General features: G+C 52.7%; 1 protein-coding gene across 3 annotated transcripts in view; it reads right to left on the bottom strand.

The window, feature by feature from the left end:
- The window catches only part of CREB3L1 (cAMP responsive element binding protein 3 like 1), a 47,087-nt gene extending 29,079 nt beyond the window's left edge, over positions 1 to 18,008 (bottom strand). The window contains exon 1 of one of the 3 annotated variants that reach the window (XM_055717165.1): positions 17,717 to 18,008. In XM_055717165.1, coding sequence (XP_055573140.1) covers positions 17,717 to 17,824 — 108 coding nt within the window. In that variant the 5' untranslated portion in view covers positions 17,825 to 18,008. Of the gene's footprint in view, positions 1 to 607; positions 766 to 17,716 lie in introns of those variants that run through there. The other 2 variants (XM_055717164.1, XM_055717166.1) reach the window with 2 other exon arrangements.
- Positions 18,009 to 18,798: the final 790 nt, after the last annotated feature.

Below are 18,798 nucleotides of genomic sequence, written 5' to 3' on the forward strand. Positions count from 1 at the left end.
ACGAGGTCCTCTGAGGGCTCCGACGGGCGGCAGGCAGGAGCGCGGACGCCCCCGCCCCTCCTACGCCGCCGGCGGTTAACGGTCTCCGCGGCCCGCTTCCAACGGCCAGCAGCTGCGGCCGCCCATTGGCCGAGGCAGCCGAGCGGCGGCCAATGGGAAGCGGCTGCCAGCGAGCGGCGCGAGGCGGGCGGGAGGAGTGCAGGGTTAGGACGGAGCGGCCCGCGGCCCGCCGTGGCTCGCCTCAGCGCGCGGCCCCGCCGGGCACCTCCTCACCACCGCCCGGCACCCGCGCCACACGGCCCGGCAGCCCCTCCTCATGACCGGGCAGCCCATTCTCACGGCCCGGTCCCACCGGGCACCCGCTACTCACGGCCCGGCCCCGCTGGACACCGGCCCCTCACGGCCCGGCACCTCCTTACAGCCCGGCCCCGCCGCACCTCACCGCCGGGCACCCCCTCCTCACGGCTCGGCCCCGCCGGGCACCCCCTCCTTACGGCACGGCTGCCGCCCGGCTCTGCCACAAGGTGAGGCCGGAGGGGACGCCGAGATGGCGGGGCAGACCGGCAGGGAGAGCACTCCGCGGGCGGTGCCCCAGAGGAGGCCTCACCTTTGCCCCTTCATGGCTCTTCCTCATCCCGGGATGTCTCAGCGAGCACCTCAGAGGGTCCCAGCCTCTCCGGGAGACCTACCCCTTCCAGTACATAATGCTCCCACCCTCTGCAGTAACCGCTGCGGCAGCCATAAAGGTTTTGTGGGTTCCCCCCCCCCCCCCCCTCCTACAGCTCTAACAGGGGGAAAAAACAAACTCAGCTGACAGAATGGGTGATGCTGTTGAAAGCATACACACAACACCACATCAAAATTCTGTGGCTGGGATTGTAGCTTTGAAACACCCAGCTTAGAGTTCCTGAGCCTGCTTTTCACTGGGGAGGAGCCCAGGTGCAGGGCGAGTGGGCAAGATAAGTCTTTAAATGGTTTTGCCCCTGAAAGAAAGAATAAAAAGAGAGAAAAAAGCATGTGGAAAGCTGAAATCTGCCAGACTGGCTTTCCCAGTGGCCCTGAAGTAGATACTGAAGGTACCAGCTGCTGTGGTGGCAGAAGAGCCATGGACGATGGTGCACCCGTACCTGGGCTTACCATGTTCAGCATAAACAGGATTAGCAGCCAGTGTGGGCTGTGGTAGTGTGGAGGTGCTCTGCGAGGCCAACAACTGTGGAGTAGGGCAGAGCCCAGGCCAAGGTGGTTCAAAAGACAGGTGCCATCACGGTGTGGCCACAATGGCATGGCCATCTGTGTGCCCCCAAACCACCTGCGGGTGCCAGGGTGCAGACTGGGTATGTGCATGCTAGGGAGGAAAGTGAAGATGTCAGCCTCTCCTAAGGCAAACCAAGCTCCACTGGCCTGGGGTAGAAAGCAGCTACAATACACAGTTTGCCTGTTGCACGAGACTCGTTGAATCTGCAGAGACAGGAGCATCTCTCCTCCCAGCAGCAGCACCCTGGAGGATAAAGAGGAATGCCTCTGCTTTCCAGCAAGCTTTTGCTGCGTGTATGCTACATATGCAACAAATGTCCCAAATTTCCTTTGACTTACAGCTAACTCCCTTGCAGCCGACTCTGATAAAAAAAAAAAACCAACATTTGGAGCAGGACTTAAACTATATGCAGAAGTGGACACAACCCTCTCTGGGTGGAACATTTAGATCAGCTGCTCTCAACCCTCATTCGGCAGAAGACTTGGGTGCTATTTCTAGGAGTCTATGAAAGGTAAATAAAAAAAGTTTGTCCTTCAAGGCCTTTCTTGAGCTCAGAGAACTGAAGACACCTGCTTACTATGAAACAAAGCTGCCTTTATTTCTGAACCATGATGGTGGCAGCTGGGCCCCGTTCAAACGGAGATGCGTGGGAGGTGTTCTCCATGGGAATGCAGGTACCCCTGGGCAAGCTGGCAGGGGTCTCTTCCTCTTCTTTGCTCCCTCCCAAGCCAAGGTCAGTACAGTCTCCAGACAGAGACTTCACAAGAGCAGTAGCTCTGAGAGAAAGAAGCTGTATCGTCATCACCACCCTCTTGTCTGAATTGGTGTTTTACGTCCTTGTGTTAACTTGGCAGCCTCAGCTGAGTTTGCAGCAGGCTCCCAGTGACACCATAACTCCACACCACGAGCGGGGGCCAGGAGTCTTTCAGCTGCTGTAGCATCAGGGCGAGGGGGTTCACATGAACGTTATCTCCTTATGTGTGAAAATATAATCCATCATCTTCAAGAAGGCCCTATCTGATATGTTACCCCAACCCACCTCCACCCAGGCGTGCCCTTTGCAGGGCCCAAATGCATCCATCCCTTCTCAGTCCCCACAGAGGTACAGCCAGAACACAATTGGGTTTCCACAGCCATGCCCGCTGGCATGTGGCAGCTCTGCCCTGCACAACCTCAGGACGCAGCTCTGGCCCAGCCCTGGAAATCTAGAGGCAAATCTACCCTGAAACTACATGGATTTAATTGTGTGTGGCATGTCTGCCTGTACAGTTTAGGGAAAAATTCTGCTTGATGGAGAGGGATGTGCGGTGTGATGAAAGGCAGCAGGCAGGGCAAACAAAAGAAAATACTGGTTTACTCTGCGTGACTGTGAACTATGGTGCCATGCTGCAGTGGAGCAGCGTTACAGTCAAAAGACATGAAATACAGCATGAACATTCTAATACAATCAAAAATGAGTTAGAGTTGCAACCGCTCAAGTCAGTCACCAGTCAGTGGGATGGGGAAGCTTATTCAATAACCAAAATAAACTGGAATAAATACCGCTCCACCGCTTCTTCCATCTTTCTTGGAAGATTCTGGCCCTGCCCAATATGGGGTTGGAGCCACCACAGTTGGCAAATCTCTGATCTTACACAGCTTGTCACCCCCATGCCATTATGGGCCTTTTTTCTACATCTTACAAGAAAGGCAATCTAAGCAACAGGACAGGCACCCTGGGCGACAGAGGAAATCTGCTTTGGGAGATAAGGGGAGAAGAAGGCATGGTCTGTATTATCTTTACAATCAGCTTCATTTGCCTCATTGAAACTGTTTCTTTTTAGTGCTCAGAGAACAAAATTGGAGATAATTCACATTTTGTCCCCTGGCAGGTCCCTGGAGACCCATAAAGAAAAGCAGGCCTTGGAAGAGGAAGATAGCTGTGCTCTGTTCAAGTCCAAAAGCTGAGGCATGCAGCTAATACCAAACGTTACTGGTGGCTTTCATTCTTTGGGCCTTTGAAAAGGGCAATTACAGAGCAACTAAGTCTGGACCAGCTGATCAAGGATGTGAGAGATTTTCACCCAAAATCTTGAGCCAGTGAGAGCTGGGATTCTCTTCAGTGGCCAGGCTGGGCAAAAGCTGGGTTTTGCAACCAGCAGACTAAATGTGGTCCCGCACCAGGACTATTTTCAAAGCAATTCAGCTTGGAATGCAGATTTCTGACCTGCTGCCAATATCCCAGTGGAAAATCTGTGCCCTGAGCAGCAGATAGGAAATTCAACTTCAGCTCCAGTGCTGAGGGTATCATTTTCACCTCAGTGGTGGAGCTGCAGAAACCAGAGTCTCTGGAGAATGGGGAAATCCTTCCTAGCCTGCAAAGGGCAGTAACATCTTTCAGGCCATTCTTCACTACTGGGACAGCCTGGATTAACACCATCCTGGGGGAGAACAAAGGTGTGATGTTGGTGAACAAGGGTCAAAGCCCTGTGTTTCCAAAGATGAGGATGGAGATCCAACTGGTCAGAGCTAATGCAGTCACTTCAACCGTGGGATGAAAATCAAGGCCAAGGGAGAAAGGCAGCTTGTGAAAACCGTTTCCCAATACCTGTCTCCCCAGCTATCCCCTCTTCAAGCCACACTTCTCCATGATGAGACCCAGCAGCCAAGTACACTGTAGCTGGGGAAAAGAAATAGGAATGTGAAGATGCCTGGGATCCTGCACTCAAATAAAGTCAGAAGCTTATGGGAAGAAAAGATCCCATGTTCTGCTGAAGATAGGAAACCTATTATGCCCTGACAACCTGCCCTGAAAGCTCCTGTGTCGGATCAAGCAGGCATCTGCACCCCAGCATCGGAGGGAGGTCTGCAGAAACTGGTGGAGTTGGGAATCCATTCTCTGGACACCCCTGTAGCAGCTCAATGAGACAATGGATGGCTTTGTGGTTTCAGGGACTGGAGGAACCAGGTAACCAAATATGGTTCCTTACATAGCTGAGTGCAGGTGCATGCCTCCTGCTTCAAACTCATCATCTGCAACTGAGCTTCACAGGAAGACATATCTTAATTTAAAGTCTTCAGATAAACCCACCCCTTTCTAAAAAAAAACCTGTTGTAGAAGCTGACTGAAGCCACCAAACACATGAGTCATTGCAAAGAGGGACTCTCTAGCTTAAAACTCCAAAGTGTTTTCTCAGGCTTTTTGCTCTTAGATGAAGTCCTTACTACTAGAAGTCTTCCTGAGAACTAAACCAACTCACTTTTTAATCTGTGGAGTGTGGTATGGCAACGGCTACCCTCCCAGATTATTCTGCAGACAGCAGAAACACCATTGGTCTCATTGCAGGCAGGGAGAACTTGAGGACTTACTTAATGATGGCAGGTTGTAGGCATGTAACTCCACGTTAGCAGCAGACTCAAAGATTAAATTACATTTCTATATAATTAATTGCTGGATTTTAACATAATCAAATCACAGGTGGAAGTGAGTGATTCCTGTGGGCAAAAGAAGTTACAGCCCTGCCATGGTGGCCAGTGCTGCAAATGCACTAATGAAGGCTATGCGAGCCCTAGAAAATCAAGATAAAATCTACAGTGGTTTGGCTCCTGGGCATCCTTTCAGACATGGCCTTATTATGCAGGTACATTATCCAGGACCAGAAGTAACAATAACCTCTTAGTATCCATCATGGTTTTATGTGCAACAAAAGAGAAAAAGCATCAGTGAGATATTCTCTGTCTGCCCCTTAATCCCGATGCCAAGTGAATTTTCCTAAGTATGGAGTTCTCCATACACATCAAACCCTTCACAAGTGCCAAGTGTGTGTCCCAGCCCAGACACACCCAGACCCTGCTCCTGCCTGGATGCTCACAGCACCAGACCTCCTCATGCCACCCTCCTCCCTCACGCCTCTGCTGCCTGATTCTCCCCTGCTTTGCTCCTCCATCGCCTTCCGCCCATCCTCTCTCTCCGAAAGGGTGCACACATCTGGCTTGTCTTTATTGTGTGATAAATCTCACCCTGCATCTTGGGTTCATTTTCTGAAAGTTTTGAATGGTGTCTTGGAAATGCTGTTGGACAATAGGAGCTCTTTGAACCCAGGCCAGCTGGATGGGACTCCTTGCATTGCAGCTGACATGCAGGCTTTGGCAGTCTTTCTCGACTCTTTCCTCTCTTCTCTTTTCTTTACAGCATTTGAATTGTCCTCAAACTTTATTTTTGGAGTGGGCAGTGCATTTCTGAATCTTTTCATCATTATATTATTATTATTAATTATGGTCATGACTATTTCTCTTTCTGCTGGCACTCCTGGGTGTATCTCTCTTCTCTCACTTAATGTCTTGGGTAAGACTACCTTGGCTGCAACCCACTTAAGCAGTGACTCAGAATCCCTGGCCACTTCCCAGGAGAGATGCAAGAGTTTTGCCAGTTGGTTTATAAAGAGGCCATCGTTTTCCTCAGCTACTCTCTTGCTCAGCAGAGCTGAGTCGGGTGGAAAAGCTCAGCTCTGTGGTTCCAGTGAGTCCATCCCTGGTGGACAAGCCATCCCCGGGGTATTATGAAAGCAGAGCCCTGCTCCCTCCGGGTGCAACCAGGACAACTTCTGAAGCAGACGGTAGGATTCTCAGCTGAACAAAATCTTGCTCCCTGGAGGTCACTGCACTCAACTTCCTTGTTCCCAAGCCCCTGGAGAAAGCAAAGCTAAGTGGGCAGGGTGAGGCATCGTGAGGGAGGCAGTACTGTGTGCTCATGTCAGACTGTTGCTCATCACACAACTACCCACATCTCTTGAGTCAGAGCGAAGAATGGTGTACTCTGAAGCAGGCCGCTTGTATCGCTGGGTTTGAGGTTTGCTTGCAGCAGTGGTACGCTGAAGAGAAGTTCTGTCTTCATTTTCTGGGCATCTCAGACCTTTGCAGCCATGCAGGAGGGTGGGAGTTGCTCTGTTTCTGAAGGCAGGAGGGGACCTAAGGCTCTACTGTTTGCCCCTCCACACATTGATTTTATGTAGCAAAGAAGACCACTTTGCTCTTGTGTGGCTCCTGAAACTTAAAAGATGTTCAAACAGTGTGATGTTATGGAGGTGGACGGTCAAACTCTCTTCCCTTCATGTGCTGGCAAGGACTCGAGAAAAAAAAGTTGGCTGGTCTTGGTGAGGTGCGGCTGTCTCCCACAGAGGGAATGTACATTTGAGTCCTTCCCATTAGACTGCACTGCCTCCTGGAAATGGCACTGAGCGATGGAGAGAAGGAGATTACAGGCCTATTCCCTAGCAAGGGTGGGTGCCTGGCAGCATTGGACCACATCTTCCATAGCTCCCCTTCCCCTGTGCTGGGAAGCCCACCTGCTTCACAGGGCAGCCAAGGGCCTTGGTGATCCCCGGTGCCGGCATTAGCAAGGGAGCAGGACTGAGATCATTGATTGCTTTTTACTCACATCTACCAAAGGGAGGAATAGGTCTTGGGCCAAATAAAATTATCCTTCATCCTGTTCTGCTGCAAGACCCAGCAGGGCAGGGAAGCCCACGAGAGGCTGGGAAGGGTGGTCCTGCCAGTCCTCTGTGCTGGTCAACTCCTGAGCTCGGCTGCAGTGTCCCAAGCACCAGGCAGAGGTGTCACCCTTCCTCCAGCTGCAGCACGGTGCAAACCACAGCTGGTTCCCTGCGTGGGGCTGGCCCGCTCCAGCCAGCAGGCTGGCCATGGCTGGCCTCCACTCCACGCCGGCGGGATGGCATTGCTTCTTCAACTTGAGGAATGCAAACCGCCCGAGCTGCTCTTGAGGATCGGCCAGGAAAAGTCCACAAATAGCAACAGGAAATCAAAATGCCCGCTCCAGACATGCACCAGATATGAGGCCATCCAGTGCAAGGAGAAAACTCAAATGCTGGACAATGGAGATTACATCATGCTGTGGATAAACCTGTGAGCTTGTCCAGCTGGGGCCATGCCAACAGGTCCAGATGGCTCAGTAATGCTAACTGCATAGCTACCTCTCTCTTGTCTTTGCTTTTTCTTCCCTCTTTCTTTCCCTATTCTCCATCCCTCCTGGACTCCTTCCCTCTTCCCTTTCCCAGAATAGATAAATAAATTCTCTGGCAACTCTATACAATCCAATTTCATCAAATATCTGAAAGGCATCTGAGACCAGCGGATGGGGCACTGGTCTGGACATGGATCTCTGGCACTTACTTCTAGATATCGAGGCTGCTGGGTGACCTCATCACACCGTTTAGCTGCTGGGGTTGACATAGTAATGCCTTCATCTCACCTGGGACTTCAGCCTCTGGCTACAAAGGAGGAGGTTACCAGAGCTGCTCCTCTGGAGCCTAAAGCATGCAGGAAAATTAAGAAATGAGCATTGCTTCTGCTCTGCTGCAGTTCACCACAGCTGCTTACAGCTGCCACTGACTGCTCGCCGTGGCTGCAGTTACAAGGGGAGGGAGAGAACAGTTTTGCTCTCGCAGCTAGCAGCCTCTAGCTACCATCCTGGTACTAATTAGCGACAAAGAAAGGAGTGCAGCACCCTCTGTTCTGTCCCCAGCATTGACCAGAGCAGCATCTGGGACTTAGCTCTTTCCCAATGTGATAAAAACAGGGCTCGAAGACATGTATAAAAAGAATGAAAGGTGTGTGCTTTCCTGGGTCTGAAAAAGGGCTGCAGGCCATTTGCTCATTATTTAATGCTAATCCAGCTGCTGGACCGCTGCCAACTATATCTGACAAATCCTGAAGAGCAGGAGAAGTGTCGCAGAATGGGAAAGCAACCTTTGCATCTCTCTTCCCAGTGGACGATGGAAATCCTAACTTTACAACAGGTCAGGCAGACTTACTGTAGGGAAAAGGCACCTTCAAAGAGAAAGGGAGAGCACAAAACCATGCACTGAGCAGCGGGAGGGACTGACGTGGATCTTAATTGCCCTGCTTGGGGACTGATAAAGCCATTGCACTCTGGTACTTGCAGCTCAGTACCTTCTCCTCAGACACAAACCAGATGAAACATAGTTTGGGAGCCTGGGAACTCAGCATAGCCCTGACCATGCAGCAATTTCAGGCAGAAATTTAACAGGGTGCCCTCAGCAATTTGTGCCAAAACCGGGGAGAAGTTAGGTTTTGTGACTCAGCCAGGGTCTGGTTATGCAGTGGAGGATGAGGTATGAATACAGTCCATTCACTGGTTTTATAAAGTACAAATTAATTGGTTTTCAGTAAGGCCTGAAGAGGTCAGGCCAACAACAGCATGGCCCAAGTACTTTAGTTGAAATCCTGATGCTGACCAATGCAGTCATTTAGACTGCCTTCTCCGGATTTGCTTGAAGTATCTGAGGTCAGAATCAGACACGTGCAGTCCCCAGGGACAAGGAACACAAGAAGGGTGAAAGATAGCAGGGACATCAGTGGAGGATGGCCCTGCCAAACTGAAAACATTGCAAATATCATGTATAGCTGCAAAGCCTTTCAAAGAGACTCTAACCAGGGACGCAAAGCAATAGCTCCTATGGACCTTTTGTGGCAGATATCCACTAGCAAAACTCCACCCCAGTCTAACTTTTCATTAATCTGCTTCACCCATTGATGCCACTGCCCCATGTCAGTAAGAATAAGGATGTGTACTATTTTATACAGAGTGAAAGCTGCATTGTGCAAGTGACACCCTAAGGATCACATGCAAAGTAACTGGCAGAGCTGGGACTAAAACACAGTTCTCCCATTCCCGACAACCTCACTGCACCGCTGTCCATAAGGAGAGAAAAAACACAACAAAAACAAAGCCAACACCATTCAATTGGCAATTCAATATTTGTGGCTCGACAGCACCTCATCAACTCTCAGTCTGCCACATTTGCTTGGAAAGAAGAGCCAGATTTCCAGCAGCCCCTGGGCAAAGAGCTCTCAGACCGACAGACTGAAAAGGTTTTGAAAGAAATCTTCCATCAACAGTCTTTACAAATGTCAGAGCTGGTTTCCTCCTCCCTGAGCTGCCTGGTTTGCCTTCCCTCCCCTGGGGCAGCAGCGAGCTCAGCCAAAAGCACCTGCCCAGCTCCTTCCTTCAACTGTCATGAATTTAGGGGGCTCATTTAGCATCAAGCTGCTGTGACAGGCAACAGTTAGCTGTCGAGGCTCTGGACCTGAGTCCCCTTCTTCACCCTCGTCTTTCTGCCTTGGCTTCCCCTTCTGGAGGGAAAAGCTGTCCTCCTGGGACAGGGGGAGCTGCAAATACCGCAGAGCCAGGAGCAGGCTTGCAAGGCAGACCCCTTGCACCTTGGTCAGCAGAGATGTGTTATTCTGGAGCTGCAGTGCTCCCACCTGGACATGCTGTGGCATCGGGAGGAGAATCCAGTGCCCCCGTGACACTGTGGTGGAGATCTCAGCATGGGGGAAGTTCCCTGGGCATTGGTCTAAGGAAGCTCACCTGCAGGAGGGATGCTGACAATCCAATATGAGTGTGCAAAACCAATGTTGTATCCATTTGTACTCCCTCCTGTGTAACGTGCTTGATGTCAGGCCCAAGTTGTATTTCTCCTCCAGCCTCTGCTGCCAGGTTCCTCCCAAGGGAGCCCTGACATTCCTGTTGCAGGGGAACTCCTGACACAGATTGCCGAGCTGAACGTTCTCTTGCATCTATTCTAGGAAAAATATTAACTGAGTTTTGAGCCGGCTTTGCTAATCGGGTCCGCCAGACTGACCTAAACGAACATTTTTCCTAATCAAGACAAAGTCACAGTGTCAAGAAGCCAAAAGCAACTTTTCTGAGGTAGTCAGGGATGAGTTTCCCCTGGAACAGGCTGGACAGTGATCGTACTGAATGACCTCACATAAGTCATTACCTTTGAGCCCTAAAGATGGTACTAATTACCCCAGCACTGGTTTATATTACACACTAGTTTCAGGGAGAATAGCCATGCACATTGCCTCCATCCTGCATGAGGAATTTCTGCAGTCTTAGAAAGTAAGAAGATAAAATAGGAAGAGAAAGGAAGGAGTGAAAAAGTGTGTGGATATCTGCAGTTCCAACCTTCATGAGACCTCATTCTGGCTGGACAATGTGTCAAGATCAGTGTCAAGCATCTATCGCTTGGACACTGACCAGACCAGAGCAGCTCCACATGATTTCAAAGCCAGCCCTGGAGAGATTTAAGAAAGGAGGAGTGAAAGCAGAGGTGCAAAGAGAGAAGGTGGGTAAAGAAGTCAGAAAGGGGTGGGTGAGGGGAAGGTTGGGGTGTTCAGGAGACTACAGGAAAAGAAAACCTTAAATGATGTGACCCTACAGGAAAGTAGAAGCAAAAAAAAATTGTTTTATTGAGCAGCTGGGAATAAGTTAGAGAGATGTAAACACTGCACAGCAGATGTGGGGAGCAACCAGGCCGAAAGGCACAGCCTGCCTTTCAGCATGCTACCTGCAGTCCCCTGCTGCTCTGGCCATGCCCTCGGGTCTTCACAACCTTTCAGCTATTTCTGCTCTGAGGGATGATAACCCAAGAAAACAACTAACGACTCACAACACAACAAGTTGAGCTCCAAAGACAGGAAAGAGTAAGAAAAGGGCTCCACACAAACACTCACTCTGTCCTATTGCCAGCCTGAAATCAGGATCAGTGATTTCAGCCAGCGGATACCAAACTACACTAAAGTTGCACACACAGAAGTCACCTGCTGCAGTGGGACAGACACAGTGCCAGCATGGGGCTCAGCTGAGAAGCGTGGCTTTGGTTCCACCCTTGCTCTCACTTCTTATCTCCCATGTGGAGACATGAAGTGCCAGCAGTTCAGATGTGTAAAGGAGGATAAATACAGTCCCCAGCAGAAGGGTAGGACTGGTGGGATGTAGGAATCCCAGGACTGAGATTGGCCTGGAAGTGAGGACTCACACACTTGGCTCCTCCGACAGACACCTCTCCTGAAGAACAACAATGCTGGCCACCAGGTTGCATGTAAAGCATAGGTGACAGCACCTGACCTTGCAGCACAGACCTGGAATTTCCCTGGGAAATCTTCCAGCCAAACCAGGCCAAGAGACAGCTATTGGCCATTTCTTAGCTGAGCTGTAATGGTCAGCTTCATCCCTGGTGCCCTACATGCTCCTCTGTAACTCTGCAGCAAGAAGAGTCACCAGCTGGCTTTTGCAAACCATCTAGTTTCCTGCAGTGGACTGTCTACAACAGGACAAGGATTCACAGGCTTTCGTGGGTTGACTCATGCCTTGAAATGCACTGGTACAATATGCACTTCAGATCAAGCACAATCCTACCTGTGGCTATGGGAAGAGGACCTGCCATGTAGCCATCACAAAGGCGGCTTCAGAGAGTTAAGCATTTTCATTTGCTTCCTTTAACACTGAGAATACTTTAAATAATAAGTAAGTAATATACTACATGCTAATTAAATTCTACAGTCTAAAAACCTACAGGGAAGTGCTGAGAAAAAAAGGAGCAAGTGCAGGAGTAGACCTTTCCCAGAGGAAACACAGGAGTACACTGCAGAGGTGTCAGCCTGGCCCTATGTTGAATAGTGGGGCTGCACCTGTGGCTGTGAAATCCCTGCTTCTAAATTTCCCTTTAACGGGCTGCTTCAGAAAACACTCTTCTTTCCAAATTTCCCTCTCGACCAGAGGCAGCTATGTTCCAGGCTTCAGCGAGACCGGTGCAGCACCAGATGAGACCAGCACAGTGCCGAATGAGACTAGTGCAGCATGGGGTGGGACTGGTGCAGCACCAGATGGGCTCCTGAGCAGCAAAAGCCACTTTGCACCAATGAACCCAACACTTGTCTTGGGATTCAGAAGCCACTAGATGCCATGCTTAGGCACTTGCACTGGTACCAGGAGGAGGTCCAATGGGCCAGCCTCAGAGGCTTTCTATGGTCTCATCTATACAAATGAGACCTCAAGTCTCCTCCTCTCTGAAAGTGGTGCTGGCATGGAATGGCTGCCATATGCCAGAGGGGATGGGGATCACTTGGCAGACATGGCCTGAGCTGCACACAGCTCCAGCATCTCCCATCTGGTGCTGCTGACACCCTCCCTCAGTGAGAGCGGACTGTATGCACAGATGTGCTTCCACCTCCTGCCAAGCCCTCCCTTTGTTTACTCTGCAAGCACTTCACCAAAGTCCTTCCTGCTTCTCCCCACCAAGACGATGGCTCTGTCTCCATTGTTTAACCCTGTTGAGGATGCATGCCTTCCTCCTCCACTCCTGCTCTGAGTTGCAACCTCTCTCCTAGCTTTGGCCTACCAGTGCAGTCAAAGGGTTCTCCCACTTCAGCTGAGACAAGCCTTTAGGCCAGCAGATGCCCAGCAGATGCAGACAGTTGTCCAACAGATGAACATTTTTATTAGGAAGACTATCCCAAATGTTTATCAGTTTCTTGGCAGCTAGGAGGGACACACAAACGATCCCCAGTCTCTGTGGAGAAAGTATTGACCTAGAGTCTTCCAAAGGAAGTTCAAGTCTCTCCCTGTCTTTGTCACCAAAATGGAAATACGTTTCCTGGTGATGACCCTATGGTGATGATGCTGTAGGCTCAAAGACTCATGAACTTCTGTGTTCAGCTCTGGTTTCATCCTGCTGCTGGCACTTTTGCAGGTGTAAGTCCTGCTGTGAGACAGTAAGGAGCAGCATGGACATGAAGTGGAAGAACCACAAGGTGGATCCAAAGAGACTAATGAAATAGGAAAGTCTGTGAGCTGTTATTTTAGGATTGATTTCCATCAGGCCAGGTCTGATGGCCCCAGCAGGTCTCTCTGTATCTATGCTCCAGATCCCACAGGAATCTCTGACTGACAAGTTCCAAGCAAAATTTAAAGAAAAAAGTCTTGCCTTACCCAGTACTTGGCTGACTAATCAAGGATGTGTCACTGACCAAATTTTACTAGGCATGGGAACAGAGGCCCAAAATGCTGCATATGTCCCCATGAGGGACTACCATCAATCCCAGAGACCCAGCTCCCATTAGAGCAGCTGGAAGGAATGAGAAGTGGATGACCCGATCTGCCTGAGCAATTTGTCCTCCCTGTGTAAGGAGATGGTGAGAGGGAGCTTACATAGCATGAAACTCAGACCAAAGGTCAGCCCAAGACCTAAGCACCACTAAAGTGCTATTTATGTCCCTGTAGTAGGCATAAGAGGAAAAGAAGTGTGTACAGGCTTCTTGCAAGAGCAGCGGTCATTCATGGTGAATAGTCCCTCTTTATCTTTAGGGGAGGCTCCCCTCACAAGTTGCACCAGCACTGCTCTCAGCCTGCTCACTACAAACAGTCCTGCCACTCTCCGCTTTTTTGCGGGCCGGGACAACATTAAAGGGAACAGCACACATTAAGCACAAAACCCAGTTTGCACTCAAGGAGTAACCCCCAGAGACAAGCGGTTCTCCCATTCTGCTGTCCCCTGGTAGGCTTCAGAAGATGCCGCTTGTCACATTGGCTGGGCATATAGGATCACACAGTGCAAGGGCACGTCACCGTGCGCCCTGCAGAGGAGCTGGGTTAGCACCACCGAGACAGCCTGAATTGCTATTTTGCAACTTCTAACAGTGCAGACCTCGACTAGCATGTAGGGTATTTCTTTTTGCCTTGATGTCTCTCTTTCAGAAAGAGGTAAAGAATATGCTTTGAAACCCATAGAATCAAAAAAAGAGCTGTGTTTACATGAACATCCAAAGTCATCTTTGAAGGTATTTTTCATACTATAAAATACAGAAACATAAGGAAGAAACAAACCCACTGAGGTACTGGGTTAAAAAGAAACACATGACTTCTGGCTGGCTGGTTTATTCTGGCTTCATTCTGACACTGAAGTGTTACAAACCCAGTGAAGCACTGTGGTGAATCTGACTCAAAAAATAAGGCTTTTGAAGAGTTTCATGGCACTGATAAGAGCTGAGAGAGAAAGTAAGAGCTCCGTGAGCGCAGCTGTAATAGACCATAAGTGAACAGATGGGTGCTCACAGGAACGACCAGAAATGCTGGGCTGGGCAGGAGGCAGACAGGTGACACTGGTAAGCCGGCACTGTGTGAAGGATCGGCTTCATGTACGGTACATCTTTCTGGCAGAAAAAGATGAGCAAAGCTGCCTAAGTTCAAGAGCAGTATGTGGACTCCTGAGCAAAACGAGACTGATAATGCTGTTGATAATGTAGTCATCACACGTAAGTCTGGTTAGCACAAGCTAAGTGAAGTAAAAAGAAACATTTCTGTCCCTTGGAGATTTCCCCTCTAAGTACCAAGCAGACTCTGCTTTCCCTAAGATTTTCCAAAAAACCTGAAAACCCCATCATATAATGGCAGACTCATGCAAGTTGGGCAGGAGCTCAGGAGGTCTCCAGCCCAACCTCCTGCTGAGAGCAGGTCCAGCACTAAATACAGGTTGCTCAGGGCTTTGTCCGGATAGCTCCTGGAAACCTCCAGAGATGAAGCTTCCATGGTGTCTCCGTGCAGCCTCATCCACCACTAATTCTCCTCACAGTGAGAAGCTGTTTCTTTATACCCAGGCTAAACTTTCCCCGTTCCAATTTACGACCACTTATCCTCCTGCCAGGCAACTCTGGAAAGAGCCTGGCTCCATCTTCTCCATCCCTTCCCCACCAGCGCAGGCAGGCTTCTGCCAGGTCCTCCTGGAGCCACCTTGCCTCCAGCTGAGCCCACCCGGCTCCCTCGGCCTCCCCTCACAGAAGCTCTCCAGCCCCCAGCTATCTTGGTGACCATCCTCTGGCCATGCTCAGATTTATCAACGTCTTTCTGGTACCAGGCAGTCCAAAACTGGACAGGGTATTTCAGACACAGTTTTATGATTGTCAGGAAAAGGGGTATAATCACTGCCCTCCAACCATCTGCCACCGCCCGCCTGTTGCTGACTGCTAGCTGCCCTTGCTGCCGGGGCCCAGCACTGCTCCATGGCCCGTGGTGGGTCACTCCATCTGTCCCAGGGGCAAGAATCCGTTTGTCCTTGCTGAATTTCATGGGGTTTCTGTCAGCCTGTTGCTCCAGCCTGGCTAGGTTCATCTGAGCGGCAGTCCCCAGACTTACTCAAATCGTTTGGGTTTTCTTTTTTCCTGTTTCACGCACACAGACCTTTTTGAGGCTGCAGCTACACACATGCCTTCATTATTTCTTTGTCGCAACTTCAGATGAACAATACGGAGAACCATTTTTTAAAGATCAAGATGACTCATTAGAAGCCAAGGTTCAGGAAAGGAGAGTAGTTTAGAGATGCATAATTCTTGCCCCAAAGGAGCACAGCCTCTGCAATAAGGTTCATCCATCTTTTCTTTCCACTTCCTTTCCAAACGGAGGAAATCTTCCTCAGAAAAAGTTCCATACTGGCATTTTATGGCCAAAATTCCTGGCCTGCACTAAGAAAAATGCTTGCTGAACAATATCTGGATAAGTTTGCCCATCTTTGAAGCAAAGGCACTGGCAACTTTGTGAGCTATTGTGCACGGTGATGCTTTGCACAGTTCTATGTAAAAAGAACTTCTCAACACATCTCAAGATCCCGGGAGATTTGCTGGATTTAGTAAGAAAATGTGAGTGTGCTCCTTCCCCCATGTTGTCATGCAGAGTGAGAACAAAGAGGGTGATGTATTATGTTCTGGCACTTGTATCACCAACAGATTTGGTGGGCGAGAAGTGGCTACAGAATCTCTTGTGTTTATCATCTGCAGGAAGAAAAGGTATTGGCTTGACTCTCACACTCCAGCAGAAGTTTGTGGTGCTGGCAGTTGGGAAAAAAATCCACACACACAAAAAGATCCTTTCTACTTGTAAGCTGAGCACAACGAAGCTTGAGTCACTGCAACCTAGTTAACGTGATGTAAGGGTAGGCTCCTTGCAGAAGCAGCTCTCCAAGCAGAAAGGCCGTTTAAGCAAGGCAGGACAGAGCCAGCCTGCACATGGCCACCACACACTTTAAACACACTGTCCTGGCAGGTGGCACCAGATGGCACTCTTACACAAAAGCTTCTTTTTCACAGGGTCTGCTTGCAGGCAGAAGTTGTATTTAAGTTATAAAAAGGCACCACCTCTATTGGTTAGAGGTTCCGTGACTTCTGACCGCAGCCCGCATTGCACCTAGGCGAAAGGGCTGCTGCCAGTACATCCTATTTTCACTTCGCTCAGGGAATTAATGCTCCTGGCATAAAGCACTTCATATCAGCATAGCTTCATCCACATTGGATGTATATAGAACTAGGGAAAAGCACGCGACTCCTAACAACAGGTCTCTCAGATGTGAGCAAACGTCCTCGCAGTGCGAGCGAGCGCTCAGTCTCGGGGTGACGGGCCATGCGAAGGGCTGCCTGAGCGCAGCGGGACGAGCTGCCTCCCGCAGAGCCCGGCTGGAGTCAGCCCTTGAGGCACCCTGGTATCCTGGAAATCGGGAGCTGGCGAGGTTTCTGAGAGATGGGGCTGCCGGCATGATGTCTTTCCCAGACCTGGAGTGCCTCCACACACCAAGTGGGGTGCCTTCACGTCTATGCAGATTCCGCATCTCTACTGCCTCCTCCACAAGGGAGGCAGCGCAGAAGGGTTTGGAGACCTTTCGCGTAGCAAAACAGAAGCGGATCCATCAGGTGTTTAATGGCTACAGACAGCCCTCCCCTCCCTGTCCCCTGCTCTGCGTTGTGCTGCTGGCATCTCCCCTGCTCTCGTTGCAAGGGGACCTCTCAGGGACACTCAGGGCTGCCCCGGGAACGCGGGAGGTGCCAGCGTTGTGACAGGGGGTAACAAGGTGCAGCTGGAGCCCCTCTGTCCGGGGCAGGCTCCCTGTCCGGGGCTGCGGCTGCTCAGAGGCCGGCGGAGCCCCGGGTGCCGGCAGTGCCCCGCTGCCCAGCGCGGGATGATGCCCCCAGCCCAAACCCCTCCTGCTCCAGGGCCGGGTTCTCCCTGGCAGAGAGGCCGCAGGGTCCGCCGCACAACCGCCCCCGGACAGCCGGGGCAGGACCAGGAGCCGGGCGCCTGCCGCGGGCCAGCGCTGGAGCGGGGACTCGGCTCCTGGGAGAGGCTGAGCGGCTTCCCTGGGGGCGAACCATGGCCCTTTGGTTTCTTGGGACCGGCAACGCATTTCCCTCCGCAGTCACTCTTCCCCTTCACCCTTCTCTCCAAAGCCAATCAGCCCGGCCTCAAGGCCGAGCGGGAGATGCTTCGCCTCCCAAACGACACTCCGAGGAAAAGTTGCACGGGGAGGGGAGCGGGGGCGCCGAGCCCGAGGGTCTCCCGGGGGCAGCCGGCGGTCGGAGCGGGGCCACGGGCAGCTCGCACGCCCCCCGCCCGGGACCGCCCGCTTCTCCCCCAGCCATCACCCCACCAAAAAAGCGCGTTTTAAGACCCCCCCCGCCGTTGCCCGGCGCGGTGTCCCCGGGGCGCAGCGGAGGGGGGCAGCACCCCCGGCAGGACCCCGGGGCGCAGCAGCGAGCCCCGCCGGCGCGTCCCGGCCCCGCTGCCGGGGGAGCGGGGCAGGGAGAGGCGGGGGGCTGCCGCCGGCCGTCCCTTACCACATTGCTGAGGAAATCCGCCTCGCTGAAGTCGCCGAGGTCGAGGAAGCCGGTGCCGGCGGCGGGGAAGAGCCGCTCGGCGGGGAAGGGCTCCAGGATACTGTCCATGGTGCCCGCGGCGCGGGGGCTCGGCGGCCGCCCCCCGCTCCGCCGGCCCGGCTCACTGCGGCGGCACGCGCCCGCCCGCCCCCCGGCGGCGGCGGCCCATGGGGCGGCGGGGGAGCCCGGCTGCCGGGTGCCCGCTCGGGGCGGCTGTCAGTGCCCCGCTGCCGAGGGGCCGGCCGGGTGGCCCCGCCGCCGGCCCCGACACGCCCCCGGCCGCGCACCGGCCGCCGGCGGGGCGGGACTTGCCGCGCCCGCCACCCCCTTAAGGCAGCGCGGCCGCGGCGGGACCGCGCACCGGCGGGGAGGCTGCGCCGGGTCCCGCCGCTGCTCCGGGGCTGCCCCTTCCCCGGGTCCTTTGCGCTCCCCTGGGGCTCCCCCGCGCCGACCTCCCCGCCGGCTCTCAGGCGCTCTCCCTCGGTCTCTCTCCGGGTCTCCCCCTGCCGGGTCTGCTGCGCTCCCCCCCCCGCCGCCGGGGCTCCTGCGCTCCCCGCCCGGGGCTCCCCCCAGGGCTCCTGCGCTCCACACCCGGGGCTCCCCACGGAGCTCCTGCAGTCCCCCCCCGCCCCGGTCTCCCCCCAGTCTCCCCCCGGGGCTCCTGCACTCCCTCCAGCGCTGCGGAGGGGGCTCGGGGGTGGTGCTGGTTCCCCCCCAGCGGGATCTCAGCTGGGTGAGCTGCACAAAGCTGCCGGCAGCACGGCTGGGCCGGTGGCCCCCCCTGCATCCCCGGAAAGGGGGCGGGGGGGCAGTGCCCGAGGGGAGCTGCCGGTGGGGAAAGCCCCGCGCCCCCGCTCCCCGCCGCGGGCATGCAGGCAGGCCTGGCTGCAGCAGCCCATGTGGCTGCTCCATAATTAAAGAGTTGGACACCATTAAAGAGCTTCAGGAAGATTATATGGCTTCAGATAAATGGGATTATGGATCCCCGTCTTCTCTGATCCTTACTCCAACCAACACTCAGGAAAACCACTTATAATAATCTT

Source organism: Falco cherrug, chromosome 7 (genome assembly GCF_023634085.1).
Source record: "Falco cherrug isolate bFalChe1 chromosome 7, bFalChe1.pri, whole genome shotgun sequence".
NCBI classification, from domain to species: domain Eukaryota; kingdom Metazoa; phylum Chordata; class Aves; order Falconiformes; family Falconidae; genus Falco; species Falco cherrug.